This window comes from Osmerus mordax, chromosome 19 (genome assembly GCF_038355195.1).
Source record: "Osmerus mordax isolate fOsmMor3 chromosome 19, fOsmMor3.pri, whole genome shotgun sequence".
In the NCBI taxonomy this organism is placed as follows: domain Eukaryota; kingdom Metazoa; phylum Chordata; class Actinopteri; order Osmeriformes; family Osmeridae; genus Osmerus; species Osmerus mordax.
The window spans coordinates 3604902-3624110 of NC_090068.1; the positions used below are offsets into that span (position 1 = coordinate 3604902).

General features: G+C 40.7%; 1 protein-coding gene across 2 annotated transcripts in view; it reads right to left on the bottom strand.

Moving 5' to 3' along the window:
- The window catches only part of rcc1l (RCC1 like), a 43471-nt gene that overhangs the window by 7831 nt on the left and 16431 nt on the right, over nucleotides 1-19209 (bottom strand). The window contains exons 4-6 of one of the 2 annotated variants that reach the window (XM_067257789.1): nucleotides 12594-12660; nucleotides 11984-12035; nucleotides 11716-11800 (exon numbers count right to left, since the gene is read on the bottom strand). The exons of the other annotated variant lie outside the window; for it this stretch is intronic. Of the exons in view, the coding sequence (XP_067113890.1) occupies nucleotides 11716-11800; nucleotides 11984-12035; nucleotides 12594-12660 (204 nt within the window). The remainder of the gene's footprint in view (nucleotides 1-11715; nucleotides 11801-11983; nucleotides 12036-12593; nucleotides 12661-19209) is intronic. 2 annotated transcript variants of the gene reach the window in all.

The window sequence follows — 19209 nt, forward strand, 5'->3', positions numbered from 1 at the left end:
TTACTTCAAAATAACGTTGCCACACACATTTATTAACTGATAGGCTAAATGCTGAGCTTTAAGATAAAAGGGAAAGATAACCATGACTAAATTGGAGATTCACTGAAATAAGTATTATTGCACAGATCCAGCACAAACGTTCATATTAGAAGGTGACCCAAACTGTAGCACACTTTGCTTGGCAGAACAGTCATTTAAAATTGCTCAGCATGACTAAGAATATATAATTATTATATTACGCGTGCATATTTAATCCAAATCCAATTATTACTTTCCTGGCTGACAGTGTATGGACAGCTGCCCCAGATTTCCAGATTTCCAATTAACATAGTCTGCCTCCACAGATCCAGAGGGGGCTTGGACAGTGGCAGACTGTGGCTGTTTGAAGGGCAGGGGCGGAAACATTTAAAGGGCTGCTACTGCACAACATGGGCTCTCACCAGTGTAACAATGGGAATGGGATGACACCCCAAGTGTCGTCACAGGCTCACTTTGGGAAAGCATGCCCTAGTGGGAACATTGTAGGGGAGACTGTTGGGCCCAGCATCTAATCGTCTTCTATGGAAAGGGCACCATTTGGGACACTTTCATGTAGGGGCAGCATGAAGGGCACTTCATAACAGCACCCTTTTCCATTGGAAGTAAGAGCACGGGAACAGTCAAATATAGACCATTGTAACAGCACCTTATAGGGTACTGCATCACATTTTCTCTACTATATAGGAACTCATTAAGACATGTTTTGAAATATATAGAGGGCACACTATCATTTATTGCGTTAAGGGGCACCCTGAGCACTCAAGCATATTTCACAATGTGAATGGCAGACACAGGGCACTTGGTCTCATTTTTGCCACTCTCGAGGGCATTTTAGAAACACTTTTTTCAACCCTGGGCTGGGGGCACCAGGCAGTCACCCCCTGAGTCTTCCAGTGGGCCTGGATACACCCATGGGGACAGTATATTGAACCTATAATATTGGGGAAGCCAGAAAGAGAGGATGAAGTAATATAGAGGCTTGTCAACAGCTGTCACATATAGGTGATAGGACAGTCACATATAGGCTACTTTAAACAATGAAAATGCTTTATACAATTGAATAAAAAGTCTCCTTGATTCTTTGTGTTTCAAGATGACATGGAAAACTGATTATAAAATTCAGGTACTGCTTTGGAGCAAGGTATACCCTTCATATTTCCTGGCCTAGTTGCCTTTGCTAAACCTTTTTAAGTCACCAACCCTGTTCGAAAATGTCCCACATGCAAAGACACAGAGATGCAGACAGACTGAACAGTGGTCAAGGCTTGGCTACAGTGTTTGCTTCCTTGTGTGTGATTCCAGTAGACCACATAGTCTAGGCCTACTTACATAGACTGCAGTCTACTATTCTCCTTTCTACTACTTTCTACGAAGGATGGTAGGCTGCTCTTATGTGTTCATTGCCATCCTTAAGAGTTGCTAAAGTGTTTTTATATGTATATATTTTTTAAGAATGACAGTAAAATCTATCAAGATAAACTATGCTGGGCCTGCTGAACCTATACCTATTCCACATATACTGGTCAGGGAAGCATTAGGCTACTTCTGTCTCTGAAGACCCTTGGGGCTGGTGGGATAAACGCTCTTTGTATAATCTGAGCACCTTCATCCACAGGGTTGTCAAATAACGGATACGCCATAATTGATTGTAACTTGTCAAGACGCTCTGCTTAGTTTTCTAAGGCCTTATTTTATGTCAATTAACCAATGGTTTTTGAAAACAGTTAAAGTGACATTATTTCTTAACCCCTGGGTAATATAATTACACATGTAAACGGAGTAATCGGGTTTCTCATGGTCAAGTAAACGTACCAATCACCTGTGTGAGAGACTGAGTGGTGCGTGTCTGTCGTTACGGTGATGGTGCAGCTATGATTGCTAACGCGCTGAGGGCAGAGAATAAGAGAAATGTAGCTAGAATCCACACCTCAAACAAGTTAACCTAGACGCAAAACTGTACGTCCAATCCAAAATATAAGGATATTTTCCGAGACCCAAGACTCTGCCGAAACTAGAGATGTCCTTTATATGTCTGTGCGGTCAGAAATATGTCTCTACCGGCAGTTTCTAAATCGTCTTCCTTCTTGCTTTCTCTGACGGATTTTACCCACCTCTCCATTGAAGTTAGTGAGAGAATTTGAAAAGCTGCTCTCGCTTCAAGGCTCATAGCTGAAAATCTGTAAATGTGAGCTCTTTAGAAGTTACATTGGCTGAAAGAGGAAAGATTTTCTACATGTTAAGGTATAACTTGTTTCTGTAAGTTAAACTATATGAAAGTTAGAGGAACTTGTTTGACAATTTAGTTGAATATCAGAAAAAGAGCAGGCAGCAGTGTGCCACTCTGCTTGCTGCTCATTCATAAAATTCGAGAAGGAGCAAACATTTTAATGTATTTCAAACTGTCATAATTCAAAATTGGCTGAATATTTGAAAAAGCTGAATCATTTGGGAATAGTTGAATGTCTTGTGAACATTTTAAAGGTTGAATGGTGTCTCTAGCTGAAAGTATGCTGAAGTAGTTACGTTTGAAAGAGGAGGAAGCTTTTAAATGATTTGAAAGGATTTACCATTACTTTTAATGGGAGAATAATATGCACTAAAACCTTAATGTCTTAAAAAGTATAAAACTGAAAAATACCAAAAGTCATAGCCAATATCTCCTGAAGGAGCTGAACGTTTTGATACAAAAATTGTAGGAATCGGTGAAAGTATGCAGGACTAGTTAAAGGCCAGAAAACGGCGGAAGAACTAAGAAGTTGATATAATAACTAGAAAGGCATTTCCTGCTGAAAATGCGTTGGAATGCTGAAAGATGAAATTATTTTTCTTAAATTGCAGAAAATACAGAAATTAGAAAATACCCGCAAGTTGAAATGAATGTCAAAAACGTGTGAGTCAAACAAAAGAGGCAGTTTGGAAACTGAACTGCATCATCTAACAACGCTAAGAGCTGAAATACAATGCGGGAGAAGCTGAAAGCTGAACTGTTAAACAGAAGAAGAAGTAGGCCTAGGCTAGCTAGTCATAAAAATAATATTATAGTCTTAACAGCTGAAATTATAGTTGGGATAGTAATAGCAGTAGCAGATGTGTGCATTGAGTGCGTTTACTCGGCTTTCTTAGTAGGATTCAATGTGTTGATGGAATGAAACATACAGCAGTAGAGCCGATACAGGAAGACACGGCGACACTGTTGCAGAAGGATGATGGTGCAAGTTTTGTCCGTGGAGCATACAACGATTAATAAAAAAGAATCATGTAGACGCGTTTATTGAGAAATCGCATAACTAATTACACATGTAAACGGAGTAATCGGGTTTCTCATGGTCAAGTAAACGTACCAATCACCTGTGTGAGAGACTGAGTGGTGCGTGTCTGTCGTTACGGTGATGGTGCAGCTATGATTGCTAACGCGCTGAGGGCAGAGAATAAGAGAAATGTAGCTAGAATCCACACCTCAAACAAGTTAACCTAGACGCAAAACTGTACGTCCAATCCAAAATATAAGGATATTTTCCGAGACCCAAGACTCTGCCGAAACCAGAGATATTCTTTATATGTCTGTGCAGTCAGAAATACGACTCTACCTGCAGTTTCAAAAACGTGTTCCTTCTGCTTTCCTGGTGCGTGTTTGTTTGGTTGCCACGGCGATGGAGCAGCTGTGATCGCTAATGAGCTGGGCAGAGAGAATAACTAATGTAGCTAGAATCCACACCTCAAACAAGTTAACCTAGACGCAAAACTATACGTCCAATCCAAAAAATAAGGATATTTTCCGAGACCCAAGACTCTGCCGAAACCAGAGATATTCTTTATATTTCTGTGCGGTCAGAAATAAGACTCTACCGGCAGTTTCAAAATCTTGTTCTTTTTGCTTTCTCTGACGATTTTGTCACCAGATTTGCATTGGTCTCTATGGGGCGAGAGTTGGAATTTGTCTCGCTTTCGTGGGGCTCTGAACAAATGTGTACGTCTGTTGGATTCAACAGACAACTGTCTACGACCAGCACGAAATTAGCTATCTATTGATCCAAAAATGAAGCATGAAGAGCGAAAATTGTGGCAATGCTGGCAAACTAGAAATATTTTTTCAACGACATCCGAAGCTGCCCTCCACTCTAAGCGTTTCAGTCTGCACTCTAGGGTTTCACGTACACACCCATGTAAATCTCAGAAACGGCTTGAAAACGTCATGAAACAATCAGTGATATTGAAAATAGCTGAATAGATATCAAAAAGCTGAGTAAGTTGAGGGTTTTGTCAACATTTTAAAGTTTAAATGGTGGCTCTAGCTGAAAGATTGAGGAAGAAGAAGGATTTGGAAGTTGAAGAAGTTTAAAGAAGTTTGAGAGGATTTGAAAGAAAACTCCAATGGGAACCCATGTTAAAAATATTATGATTATTGATTTATATTAATTCAAGCATAAGAGGTACAAAGCTGAAAAGTCATAGCACCCATGGCCTGAAACTGCTGAATTTTTTGATAGCTGAACGGTTTTAATAGCTGAAGACTATTCTAGGTGCTGAAAGGTGTCTTGGAAGAAATAGAAGAAGTTGAATAAAGATTCAAAGAACAATACTTGGAATGCTGAAGCAGCATTCCAACAAAAAGGCTGTTCCTGCGAAACAGCAGTGAGAATGCCGAAAACCTGAATGGGGATAGCTGACCATGCTAATAAAGCTGAAAATAGTGAAAATTTAGTAGAAAGTTATAAGCTGAAGCTTCAAAGCGCCCGAAAGGTATTTTTGAAAGGGGCAGGAGCTGGACGAAGGCATAAAACTACAGAAAAGAGAAGAACAATGCAAAAAGAGAAATAATTCAGAAGAATTTGACAATTTTAGTAGAAAGTCATTTGCTTAGGTTTCAAATTGGTCTGAAATGTATTTTAGAGAGGACCTGGAGCTAACTGATTAAAATGCTGCTGCAAAAAAAGTTGAACTATTGTGGGTAGTAAATAAGATCTAACCAGCGGATCATCTTGCAAGTGTGTCAAAGTTGTATTTTTACAGACTGTATTAACACCGTAGGCGTGAATAATGCATGCATAGTGATTGTCCTCCATCTGTAGCCGAAGCTAAGCTAGAGAGAGGATGCAATGGGAGACTTTCTACAGTAAGCCATATCTACTGCTTCAAATTGAAAACGGAGACCATCTTTTGATTAAAGACAAGTTCCTTAACCTCTGCTGTCAATATCGCCAATAAAAAGTAAATACTAAGTTTAGTTACGAAGCATTTGTTTTTAGCTAGGTAACGAATATCATGTCTGGAAAAACGTAGCTAGCTATGTGACCTGGTTTAGCCGTATGATGACAGTCGTAGTGTCACCAGAATGGCCATAACAAAAGATCATATTTCAAATCTGTCTGCTGTTCTACATTGCCCACACAATTCAACTCTAACATGGCCTGTATCGAAAGTGCTCGAAAATTAACTCGTCTAATGTATGGTGGACTGAGAACATATTTGTTAGTCAAAGCAGAGCGAGCGGATTTCGTGGGAGAATTCCTACTGTGTTAGATTTACTGCTTCAAATTGAAGACGGAGAAGATATTTAGAGTAAAGACAATTTACTTAACATCTGTGTTCAATATCGTCAATTAAAAGTAAAAACTTTCTAGTTACGAAGCGTTTGTTCATAGGATTAAACAGTCTTGAGCCTCGATTTTTGCAGATTTCTGTGAAACTTGCTAAAATAAAAACGATCTAGCTAGATTATGTACACTTTAAGCTCAATGTACATACCTTGTTTGGCCAATTTGGTCGATTGTGGAAAAAAAGTCGAACCGTTTTTAGTTATGGAGAGCCATCGCGCTAGCTCGATTATACGAGAGAATAACAGAAATGTAGCTAGAATCCACACCTCACACAAGTTAACCGAGAAAACTGTACATCCAATCCCAAAAATACGGATATTTTCCGAGACCCAAGACCCTGCCTAAACCAGAGATATTCTTTATATGTCTGTGCAGTCAGAAATACGACTCTATCGGCAGTTTCAAAATCTTGTTCTTTTTGCTTTCTCTGACGAATTTGTTTGTTTGGTTGCCACGGTGATGGCGCAGCTGTGATGGCTAACGAGCTAGGCAGAGAGAAAAACGAACAATTACCTAGCATCCACACCTCAAACAAGTTGACCTAGACGCAAAACTATACGTCCAATCCAAAAAATAAGGATATTTTCCGAGACCCAAGACTCTGCCGAAACTAGAGATGTCCTTTATATTTCTGTGCGGTCAGAAATACGACTCTACCGGCAGTTTCAAAATATTTTTCTTGTTGCTTTCTCTGACGAATTTGTCCCAACATTTGCGTTAGTCTCTATGGGGCTTGAGACAGACTTTGTCTCACTCTTCAATCAAAGATTGAGGAATAAGAAGGATTTGGAAGTTGAAGAAGTTTAAATAAGTTTGAGAGGATTTGAAAGAAAACTCCATTGGAAACCCATGTTAAAAATATTATGATTATTGATTTATATTAATTCAAGCATAAGAGGTACAAAGCTGAAAAGTCATAGCACCCATGGCCTGAAACTGCTGAATTTTTTGATAGCTGAACTGTTTTAATAGCTGAAGATTTGAAGGCGCTGAAAGGTGCCACGGAAGAAATAGAAGAAAAATAATAAGTTGAATAAAGATTCAAAGAACAATACTTGGAATGCTACTTCAGCATTCCAACAATAAAGATTCAAAGAACAATACTTGGAATGCTGAAGCAGCATTCCACTAATTACACATTAAAAGCAGATCTAAAAAGGTGTGTTTTGACTTATGATTTAAAAGTTGACAGGTTGGTGCAGTCTCTGATGGGTTTGGGGAGTGAGTTCCAGAGGGAGGGAGCGGCAATGGAGAAAGCTCTGTCACCCCAGGTTCGGTGCTTGGTCCTGAGTGGGGTAGACAGGAGGTTCGGAGGGAGCGGGAGAGAGTGTGGTGGTGGAGCAGGTCGGTGAGGTAGCGGGGGGGCCTGGTTGTGAAGGGCTTTGTGAGTGAGAAGAAGGATTTTAAAGTGAATGCGTTGTGGGACGGGGAGCCAGTGGAGGTTCTGGAGGACGGGGGTGATGTGGTCATGGGAGCGGGTTTGAGTGAGCAGACGTGCGGCAGAGTAAAGGCTAAAGTTTGGAGAAAGGAGCTGCTCATGATCCCAAACATACAATCTCATTGTAGAAGCCATGCAAGCCCAAGCAATGACATTACGTCCACTGTGTTTCACAGATGAAATTGTATGTTTGGGATCATGAGCAGCTCCTTTCTTTCTCCAAACGTTAGCCTTTCACATGCTCCTGACCACAAATCAAGCTTCTCTCCCTATCCCTGTTGTGTCTAAGCTGACGCATCCCAAACAACCTCCCATGGAACAGAACAGAACATTCAAACAGCCTCCTGCAAGGACATGGGCCCTGCACAGATCTGCACCCCCCAGATGAATTCCCTTGTGATGGAACAGCTCAGTGACAGAGACTTTCCCAAAGAAAAGCTACGCTAGGACAGCCACCATGCTATTTCATTGGACATACCGGTCATCATCACAAACAGAAAATGACATGGTAAAATGCATGGTTACAAACCTGAAACTAGTGTTAGAAGTCACAGAACTATCCATATTCTTCCAACAGATTTATCTACCCCTGTTTTATCTGTTAATACCCCACAGATGAAACTGGCCCTTCTAAATGTTAGATCACTAAATAACAAAACATTCTTAGTTAATGATCTGGTCAAAGAAAACAACTTAGACTGCATCTGTCTAACAGAAACCTGGCTAAACAATGACACGGCAACAGCAACTTTGATAGAAGCGTGTCCGCCTGATTACAGCTTTCACCAAGTTTCAAGGACATCAAAAAAAGGTGGAGGAGTCGCAGCTATTTTCTCCTCTAAACTGTTGTTCAAAATCACTGAGCTAGGTGAATTCACATCATATGAATATCTTGCTATAGAGCTCAAAACCGAATCAATACTTTTTGTTATTATATATCGGCCACCCAAGCACTCGCCAATATTCATACAAGAATTCTCTGAGCTATTATCACTATGTGTCACTAGATATGACAAAGTAGTTTTAAACGGAGACTTAAATATCCAAGTAAATAAAAAAGCAGACCCAAGAACTATTGAGCTCTTAAATCTCCTTGACAGTTTCAATCTAACTCAACACATAACAGACCCAACACACCGGCACGGAAACACACTAGATCTAGTGATAACAACTGGACTAAATATCAATAATATTTCAATAACTGATCTACCCCTCTCAGACCATCATTATATACTTTTTAATGTGGAAATTATCCTAACAAAAACCAAAAAATAATTCTTAGTCCATAGAAGATATTTAGACGATACAGCTATGATGACATTTTCTGAACAATTTGCTCTATATGAGCCGACTAACCATGATTGCTCTCTGAATGAAATGGTAGAGAACCTCAATGATGCACTATTATCTGTGTTAGACTCTGTTGCACCACTTGAAAACCAAAAAGAAGTGCACAAGCAGAACCTCCCCATGGCTGAGAATTTTTTTTTTTTGTGAAACAAAAAGAAAATGCTGTGCAGCAGAGAGAAAATGGAGGAAAACAAAGATCACTATCCACTACAATATCTACAAAGATACACTAACCACCTATAACAAAACCATCCGTCTAGCAAGGAAAGAATATTTCTCCAACATTATTACAGAAAATGCCAGAAATTCCAGAGTTCTTTTCTCCACCATTGACCAGCTGCTAAACACTGTCCCTGCCCCACCTCCATCCTCAGCAGTTAAATGTGAAGAGCTTGCTTTGTTCTTCAAGAACAAAATAACTTTGATCAGAGCGAGTATTATTAATAGTGGGGTCGAAACTGACATCAGTAGATTCTGCAACATAACCATGAGCACATTTACCTGTATCACACTTAGTGAACTTTCCAAAATTGTCAGCGAATCTAACTCCACAACATTCTTTAAGCGAGTGTTTGATAGTGTCTCAGGTCCAGTGCTAGAGATTATAAACACATCCCTTAGAACTGGCATCTTCCCAGATGCCTTCAAAACAGCTGTTGTAAAGCCCCTATTAAAGAAACCCAAATTGGATAACAGTCTACTTGCAAATTACAGACCAATATCAAACCTTCCATTTATTAGTAAAGTACTGGAAAAGATAGTTTTAGTCCAATTAAATTCTTTTCTTGAAGAAAATAACATCCTGGAAGTCTCGCAGTCAGGTTTCAGGAAATATCACAGTACTGAAACTGCTCTCACCAAAATAATTAGCGACCTCAGACTAAACTCTGATGCAAATAAAGTCTCTATCCTTATCCTGTTAGATCTCAGTGCAGCATTTGATACAATTGATCACGACATCCTAATCAATAGACTGGAAAAGCTTATTGGGTTCACGGATAGTGTATTGAACTGTCTGAAATCATATATCACAGGAAGGAAGTTTTATGTTAGTTTAGGTGACCATAGGTCCAAGAAACATGAGAACTGCTACGGGGTTGCTCAAGGAAGCTGCTTAGGTCCATTACTTTTTTCTCTTTTTATGTTACCACTTGGCGACATAATCAGAGAACATAACATAGATTTCCATAGCTATGCGGATGACACACAACTATATATATATCCACTGAATGCAACGGCCATCAATTCCATTACCAACTGCCTGTTGGCAATAAACAAATGGATGAATGATAACTTTCTTAAATTAAATGAAGACAAAACCGAAGTCCTACTATGTGGCCCCAAATCCAAAAGAGAGATGCTAATTAAGAATCTTGGAGGCTTAACCCCCTGTCGTAAACCAGAGGTGACGATTCTCTGTGTAATCCTGGACTCAGATTTGAATTTCAACTCTCACATTAATAAAGTGACCAAAACAGCTTTCTTTCACCTCAGGAATATAGCGAAGGTACGACCATTCATAAACCAAAATGATGCAGAGAAGTTAATTCATGCTTTTATATCCAGCCGGCTGGACTACTGTAACGCACTTTTCACTGGTCTTCCCAAGAAAACCACTGAAAGACTACAGCTCATTCAAAATTCTGCAGCTAGATTATCAACCAAAACTAAAAGGAGAGAACACATTAGTCCTGTCCTAGCTACTTTACACTGGCTCCCTGTTACCTTCAGAATTGACTTTAAGGTCCTTTTCCTCACATACAAAGCTCTACACGGACAAGGACCTAGCTACATTGCTAACTCCTTTATAAACTACACACCAGCTAGAACACAGCGATCATCAAATGCAGGCCTATTAGAGGTCACCAGAAGCAGTCATCAGAAGATTGGTGATTCGGCCTTTGTCAATTACGCCCCAAAACTATGGAACAAATTACCCATAAATATTAGGGAAGCAAACACTAGACATTTTTAAAAGACAGCTTAAAACCTACCTTTTTACCGAAGCATTTAAGTAATTTTATCTCAAAAGGGTTTTCCTACTTTTAAAGTTGTTTTCTCTCTTGAACAGAGATCTTATTGGGATTTTTATTTTTGTTTGAATTGTTTATCACTTGTATTATTGTTTTTATAGATTTTATGTAAAGCACCTTGAGCTACAATTCTTGTATGAAATGTGCTATATAAATAAAGTCTTACTTACTTACTTTCCATCACTTTGGTAAAAGTTAATCTTTGTCTCATCAGTCCATAACACTTTGTCCCAGAATTTTTGAGGTTCATCTCTGTACTCTGGCAAATTCCAGCCTGGCCTTCCTATTCTTCTTACTAATGAGTGGTTTGCATCTTCTGGTGTAGCCATTGTACTTTTTTTCATGAAGTCTTCTGCGAACAGTAGATAGTGATACCTTCACTCCGGAGGTTGTTGCAGATATCACTAACAGTTTTTTTAGGGTCTTTCTTTACAGCTCTTACAATGTTTGTCATCACCTGCTGATGTTTTCCTTGGTCTAGACTACCTGTTTGACGTGTGTTACTTAGTGCACCAGTAGTTTCTTCTTCAGGACATTCCAAATGGTTGTACTGGCTATGGCCAATGTTTGTGCAATGCCTCTGATTGATTTTCCATCTTCTCTCAGATTCACAATTGCTTGTTTTTCACCCAAAGACAGCTCTCTGGTTTTCATGTTGTTTTCACCTATGAATACAGTCTGCATTGGCAAAACCTATCCTACCCAAAACCTGAGCATAGACGAATGTCTATGCTCATATTCATATTTCCATATTTATTTATTGAATAATGTATTGGACACACCTGGGCAACAAAACACCCCTGTCAGTCACATGTTCCAATACTTTTGCTCACATGACAAATGGGTGGGTTCAAACAAAAAGTGCTATTTTCTAAGTTGTGCATCAGATTCAGATGTAAATACCTGGAAGTAAAAGCTGAAATGTTGATCTCTGGTCTCACACATCGTTTGATGTCAAGCCCAAATGTTTTCAGTCTACAGCAAAAATAAAGGAATTGGCCTCACTGTTCCAATACTTTTGGAGGGCACTGTATATTATAAAGTGTATGTATGGTCATTCATCCAAATAAACTTTGATGATAGTACTTAGAGATACTTGGATATCTGAAAAAAAATTATGTGGGTAATAAAATAGAAAAAGTAAACAACAAACAGCTAAACTGATGAAGAGTATTTGTATCAGGCAGCAATAATATTCTGAAACTTACAGCAGGATTGTGTGTATGTGTATGTGTGTGTACTGGTTACACTTTCATACCAGTCTGTCCATCTGCCCCCCAACCACAGGCATACACCTTGCCTGTCTCAGTAAGGAACAGACTGTGGTCCTGCCCACAAGCAACCTATAGGACAGACATAAAACTAGCAGCCATCAGATATAATGCAATCCTAACATGGAACATAAACTGTTTTCACTGGGTGTTGGTAAAATAATCATGCTTATGGGATGCTTATTCAGGGAATGCTATTCTAATAAACAAAGCATCACTGAAGTGTGTATGCTTCGAAGAATAATATGAACACACCTGGGTTACAGTGCTGTCAAACCCCAACATCTTATGAATGACGTGACTGCAACTGCAACAAGACATTAAGATAGTGACACAAACTGAAAGAAGCGAAAGAGATTGAGAGATGAGAGAAAAATGTGAGAGATAACAGTTATCAATTTGTCATAGAAGGAGGCCTGTCTCTACAGAAAAGGTCACCTCTTCCCTCCTTGCCTGCCAGCCACATTCTGCCAACAACACAACCATTTACAAAAAAAAGGTATATTACAACAGTTCTTAGTTCATATAAAATCTGAAAAACGAACAACATTTGTGCATATTGTTCTAAGATGTCAAAGGAATGTATTAATCTATGTTTTGTTATAAAACTAAGAACCGCTTGATGAGTGCTGGACTATAGTTCCTGGAAAGGTAATCCATGCCCTGCCTCCATTGATCTGACAGTGTGAGTCACAGCATGACTCAACACTCAGCAGAGAGGCATGACAACAGCAGAGACAGATTTAAGATTCCACACACAAGATTATCTGGCCATTGTCTGCTGCTTGGAGATGTGTTTTTGTACATGTAAGTGTAGGTATATGGTATATGAATAGGTATGTGACAGATATGTGAACAGACATACCTGTAGATTTCATCTTCCACTATCTTCCTCCCACATTGTCCATAGGCATTGTTCCCCAGAGTGAACACTTGTGGGAGAGAGAAAACGAGAGAAGGAGAAACATGTGGGTGTATGCACTTGATGTTATGTAATTACTGGGGAGAATGATAAGGATTTCATGGCTGAGTACAGCATATGACCAATGCTTTCTGTTCATCACTGAAAATAATTCATTTTAGATCTTAAAAAATAGACCCATGTACTGTAATTGGATATTTAATACAGTCTAAATGTAGGTTGAAATCATAGGAACTTCATTTAATCCACTTTTCCAAGAATATTGTCTGCAACTTATTTCTACAAAATCATTTTCCATCATCTGGGTTCAAATCAAACACTTGGACTTTTGAGTATGTCCTAAAAATTGTGGGTTGGACCAATTTTCATAAACTCAACTTCGACCCCCTTGGTGGCACTAGTGCTCGGGGCAGTCAGAATCAAGGGAGGGTACCATGAACGCTGACAGCCCGGTCATCTTGATAGTTGGGGAGGCCAGTGTTTCCCACACAGACTAATTCGTGGTGGTGCGCCACAGAATGAAAACCGGCCGCCACATATTGCGTTTCGTTATTCTTTTGAAAATTTTGTTTCCGCTATTTAAAGGAGTGATTGACTTGATTTTTGGGGTATTTCACACTGTTCCTTAAGGTCTCCAAATAGGGTATGTAACATTGGTTGTGCTGAAAATGGCCCGGGTGCTGTTCTATGCCCCCTGATACATCCAGTGAAATTTTCCCAGGAAAAAAAGCTAGGTTTTCTCCTTTTATGGTATGCTCATGAATATATAAATGAGCTGCACGCTGATTGGTTGGTTTACAACGAGTGAAGCTGCGGAGCAAAGACGCAAAACAGCCAATAGCGCTCACTGAAACAACGAAGGTGGAGACTTGAAATAAAAACAAATACATCTATTGTGTCTACACAACACTGTTTTCAACAGATTGACTAGATATCATTTGAAAGGATTACGTTCGTTGTCGAAGCAAACAGGATCGCCTTAGGTGGGTAACGTTAGCGCTACAGCTTAGCAAACAAACTATCGTGATCAGGGATGTAGTGGGGGGTAAACGCACGTAAACGCCGTTTACGCACCTCCCGAAATTCGGAAATTGCGTTTATCCACCTCTAAATAGCGTTTATGCGCGTTTACGCACATCTAAATTCCCTGCGCCTCGTATTCTGCCGTTGGAATAATCCGAAATAAATTTGGTGTAATTTTAAAACACCAAAGACTAAATTTCATATTGTTTAATATATAAACGCTGTAGTCTGAATCATTTCATCTGCGCTGTATGGTCTGTGACCCTCCAATCAATGCGTTGCGGCTGCGGCGGCGACACCAATCAGGATCCACAAAGTACACACATACACGTTGTGGATTAGCTAGTCTACCTGTTTGAAATGGATTAATTAGCCATGGATATCAGGCGATTTTTGAAGAGACCATCGAGTGCTCCCACTCCCACAGATGCCCGCAAAAGATCAATTCACGTTTGTAAACGTTGTTTTGGTTTGCACAACATCGCATTAAGACAGGGACAAACGGCTAGCCTACTATGATTAACGTTCTTATAAATACAATGATGCAGATACAAGCCAACCTTACCGGTTCCATCCAAATAGGCCTAATGAAACATAAAAATGAATAAATAAACAGGGTTCTCAAGCCTCTGTGAAGGGGATGAAATGCGTGTCTCTGTTGAATGAAACACAGTCAGGAACATGAAATAACGTTGCCAATAAACTAGGCTAAATCATCACACATTCTACCTATGCCCTTGCGTTAGCAAGCTAAACTAGTTTAAATGCCTAGAGTCTAGGTGTTTTCGCTATTTAGCTGTTCTTGCATTCCTTGCAAATCAGCGTTAATAAATATGGATATTCCCATAGATAAACATCAGCCATGCCTGTCTAGTGTCTTGCTCTTTGGGAAGATGGTGAAAAGTGTCAGGATTCCCGGTACAGCCTGGAACACTGCATTTACGGCGCTCCATTTTCAATATCTTGAAAACTTATTAACTTTCTTAATTGTAATTCCTGTGGAAGTACAGAGCAGCGTGCAGCTAGCTACAAAAGTCTCGGAGATCTACGCGACCTCCGTTTATGTTCCTGGACCAGAAAACCAGAGGGCGGGTAAATGTACATTTTGGGGCGTGACAAAGTTGATTTTGTGACGTCACAAGTTGCACTGTTTCAAAAGCTAGCGTTTGCAAGTTGCAGTTTCAAAATAGTAGTGAGAAGTGAAATTTTGATTAGATAGAGGTTTCAATGGACTTTGAGGTTCACTGTATGTCCATTTTACACACCAAACTGTCATTTTTCAACTATGACAAGGTAAAATCGGTTTTGCAATCAATCGCCCCTTTAACCCTTGTGCTGCCTTCGGGTCACATGACCCAAAGGTTCATAACGAACCATCGTTGTGTTTACCCAATTTTACCCAATACAAAAACAAAAACAAATAATTTTCTTTTAACCTTTGCAATGTGGGGGGTCTGAGACAGCCCAACGGTTAAAAGAAAATGCTTCACTTTGTTTTTGTATGCGGTAAAGATGTTGCAATACGACGGTGGGTCACAATGACTTGAAGATAACACAAGGTCTAAAACACGCAGCGTATTCGTTCAGCTGCATTTCCTTTCCCTGCTCTCCCTCGGTCACTCACGTGTCTCTTTCACATACAGACACACAGTCACGTCAGCACACGTTAGCAAAGACGCATAGATACGCCGTTCTAGAAAGACAGCGATATCAGCGAGCCATCAGCATTAGTACCATAGCTAAAAGTCTAGGAAAGTTTAGGTTCCTTTTCGCTAGGTACCTATGAACATGTCTTAATCTGCTAGACAAGTGGGTTCCTCTTCGTTCTTTTGGTGAGCAATCTCACGTGCCCTACTTACCGGCGTCATGGAGCCAACCAGGTGCGCAGGAAGGTATTTTGAGTGGGGGTGCTGAGGTATTGTCTATAATCTGGGCTACAGTATTTGCATGGGGAAAAAATAAGCATATATATATATATGTTGTATATGGAAAATAAAAACTCGGACATGATTATGAACACTCTTGGTCTCTCGCTCACTAGCGCTCGCTCACACACAAAAAGTGTGAGAAAAAAAACACTGACACATCAATAAGAGCTTTAGTATGTAGTAGCATCCAGCTAGTGCACACATTGCTTTCTCTTTTTTAGTGCAAACTTTAACAAAATGTTGAGTTGGCAACTAACTCCAGGGCTCCAGACTGTGACCAAATGGTCGCATTTTGCGACCAGTTTTAGAGACAGTGCGAGGATTTTGTACAAGCACTCGCGCATGTGCGACCTACAAATTTGGAATTTATTGGGTGTGCACAACGTCAGCACACGTTAGCAACGACGCATAGATACAACGTTCTAGTAAGACAGCGATATCAGCGAGTCCTCAGAATTAGTATCGTAGTCTTAATCTGCCAGACAAGTGGGTTCCCCCTTCGTTCTTTTGGTGAGCAGTTTCACAAGCCCTTCTTACCCGGCGTCATGGAGCTGAGCAGCTAAATATTTATTTAGCACTAGCGTTGCTACTGTATCCCTGCCTATGTTTGCACTGTTGCGCTGTTATACTCAGCAAGTATTGTGTCAAGGTGTCGGAGGACTGATCGAAAAGCACATCATACATTTAAGTCATTTACCTAAGACTTGCAGTACGTAATGTCACATTAAATAATGTATTTAAACTCAAATTTATGTGGTGCGTCACTGTATATCAGCTGTAAAAATGTCTGTAAAAAAACGGACCCATCTGCAACCAACAAAATCACACCCCACAATCACCACTTTCAGTCACCACTGCCCTCCAGTCTGCCAGAGCAGCTTCCAGGTCATCCGTTATCATTCTGCTGGACCTTTCTGCAGCGTTTGATACGGTTAACCACCAGATCCTGCTCGCCAGACTTTCTGAGATGGGCATCACTGGCACTGCACTCCAGTGGATCTCATCCTACCTGTCGGGAAGATCCTACCAGGTTTCCTGGGGAGGCAAACTGTCAGGCCCTCGCCAGCTCTCCACTGGTGTCCCACAGGGCTCCGTCCTTGGACCCCTCCTCTTCTCTCTGTACACCACCTCACTTGGACCAATCATCACCTCCCATGGCTTCTCCTAACACTGCTACGCTGACGACACGCAGCTGTACCTGTCGTTCCCCCCGACCGATCCGGGGATCTCAGCTAGGATTGAGGCCTGCCTCAAAGACATCTCCGCCTGGATGACCGAGCACCACCTCCAGCTGAACCTCGCCAAAACAGAACTTCTCATCATCCCGGCTAAACCCTCCATCTCCCACGATCTCTCAATCACCCTGGGATCTGCGACGGTGACCCCTTCATCCTCTGCCAGGAACCTTGGGGTTACCATGGACGACGAGCTCTCCCTCACGGCCCACATTGCTGCGGTCTCCCGGTCGTGTAGATTCACCCTCTACAACATCCGGAAGATCAGGAGATACCTGTCTGAGCACTCCACCCAGCTGCTAGTCCAAGCACTCGTCCTCTCCAAGTTGGACTATTGCAACTCGCTGCTCGCTGGTCTCCCAGCATGTGCAACCCGCCCTCTTCAGAGGATTCAGAACGCGGCGGCCCGCCTGGTCTACAATCTACCCAGACGCTCCCATGTTACCCCGCTCCTCATCTCTGTCTGGCCCCCCAGTGGTGGAATCAACTCCCCACCTCCATCAGAGACACTGACTGTCTCTCCACCTTCAAGAAAAGGCTCAAGACGCACTTGTTCCGGGAGTACAACGGTACTTAGGAACGGTTCGCTTGACCCGATGTTAGTTTCCTCAAGCATCACAATGACTCTTGCTTAGAGACTTGTTGCTCTTGTGGTAACTGATTTAAATTTTTGTTCTCGCTGTGATATATTGTTTTATTACTGTTGCTTGCTTTTTTCCACAGGTACACTTGCACTTATAGCTGTTCATGTTGTTTAACCCTTGTGTTATCTTCGGGTCATTCTGACCCATCAGTCATTGTGACCCACCGTCGTATTGCGACAGATTTACCGCATACAAAGACAAAGTGAAGCATTTTCTTTTAACAGCTAGGCTGTCTCAGACCCCCCACATTGCAAAGGTTAAAAGAAAATTATTTTAATTTGTTTTTGTATTGGGTAAAATTCGGTAAACACAACGATGGTTTGTTATGAACCTTTGGGTCATGTGACCCGAAGGCAGCACGAGGGTTAATTGTAACTTGTTTAACTACATGCTCTTATGGGTCTTCCCTTTGGCACTTACTTTGGTTGTTCACAATGTGTGCTTCATATTTTGGCTACTTGCGATGTTTTTTGGCTATCTTGTTGTTATGATCAGTGACCTATGCACTTTGTAAAGCTCTCTCTTGGAAGTCGCTTTGGATAAAAGCGTCTGCTAAATGAATAAATGTAAATGTAAATTTCCCCAGAAATTGTACCAGGGGCGATTCTAGGATCAGACCTTTAGGGGTGCTCAGACCCCAATGAGAATGTGACATGCCTTGCAAAAGTGCTAAAACCCTTTGCTAATATAAATCCCTAATTTCACTGGATAAAAATTCATACATTTATGTATTATTATGCAAAATATTGAATGAATGAAAAAAACGAAGGATGTCCCTTTCTTCATGAACTACCAGCATCAACCACTGAATTGTACCCTCTCTAGTGACATTAATAATTGCATTGCAGGTTAATACAAGGTGTGCCCCAAAATTTTCTGCTTGTGCTCCTAAAATTTTCAGTCAGGGGCTACTGTGCTCCTAGTAAAAAAAGTTAGTCTGGGGCACTGAACTTTTTGACCATTAATCAACAAAAACAATTTCACATTTAACCATTGTGTTATCTTCGGGTCATTCTGACCCATCAGTCATTGTGACCCACCATCGTATTGTGACAACTTTACCGCATACAAAAACAAAGTGAAGCATTTTCTTTTAACCGTTGGGCTGTCTCAGACCCCCCACATTGCGAAGGTTAAAAGAAAATAATTTTTATTTGTTTTTGTATTGGGTAAAAACAACAATGGTTTGTTATGAACCTTTGGGTCATTTGACCCGAAGGCAGCACAAGGGTTTAACAGGTTTATAAAACAACATTTGCATAACAAGTGCTTTCTTTTTGTGTTTGACTGACACACACACTTCTGTCCCCTTGAGAGGCTAGTGAAAGAGAATAGCTGGTGGCAACCTAACCAAGTTGTAATGAGAGAAAAAAAAGTGCTTTCTTACTGTCCTCCAGACCTTAACTGAACAGTCACTTGCCAGCTTAGCGTTTCATTTCTGTAAGCTTTGCATCTATCTGCTTTTCAATCTCCAGCAGAGATACCTTCTTCTCTTTTGCAGTTCGGCGGAAGCTGTTGGATTTGGTGATGAAGGTCAGTTGGCTTGTAGCTTCTGCTTTCTCAGCATATTCATCTGCTGATTTCTGAAGTGTGCTAATATCAGTCTTCATTCTTGCCCTCTTCTTTTTCAAGTCATCCAGCTCATCTGTGAGGGCCTTTCTCTTCAGGTCAATTCCTTGCCTCTCCTTCTTTCTCTTCTCTTCATCCAGGTACCCATGGTACTTCTGCC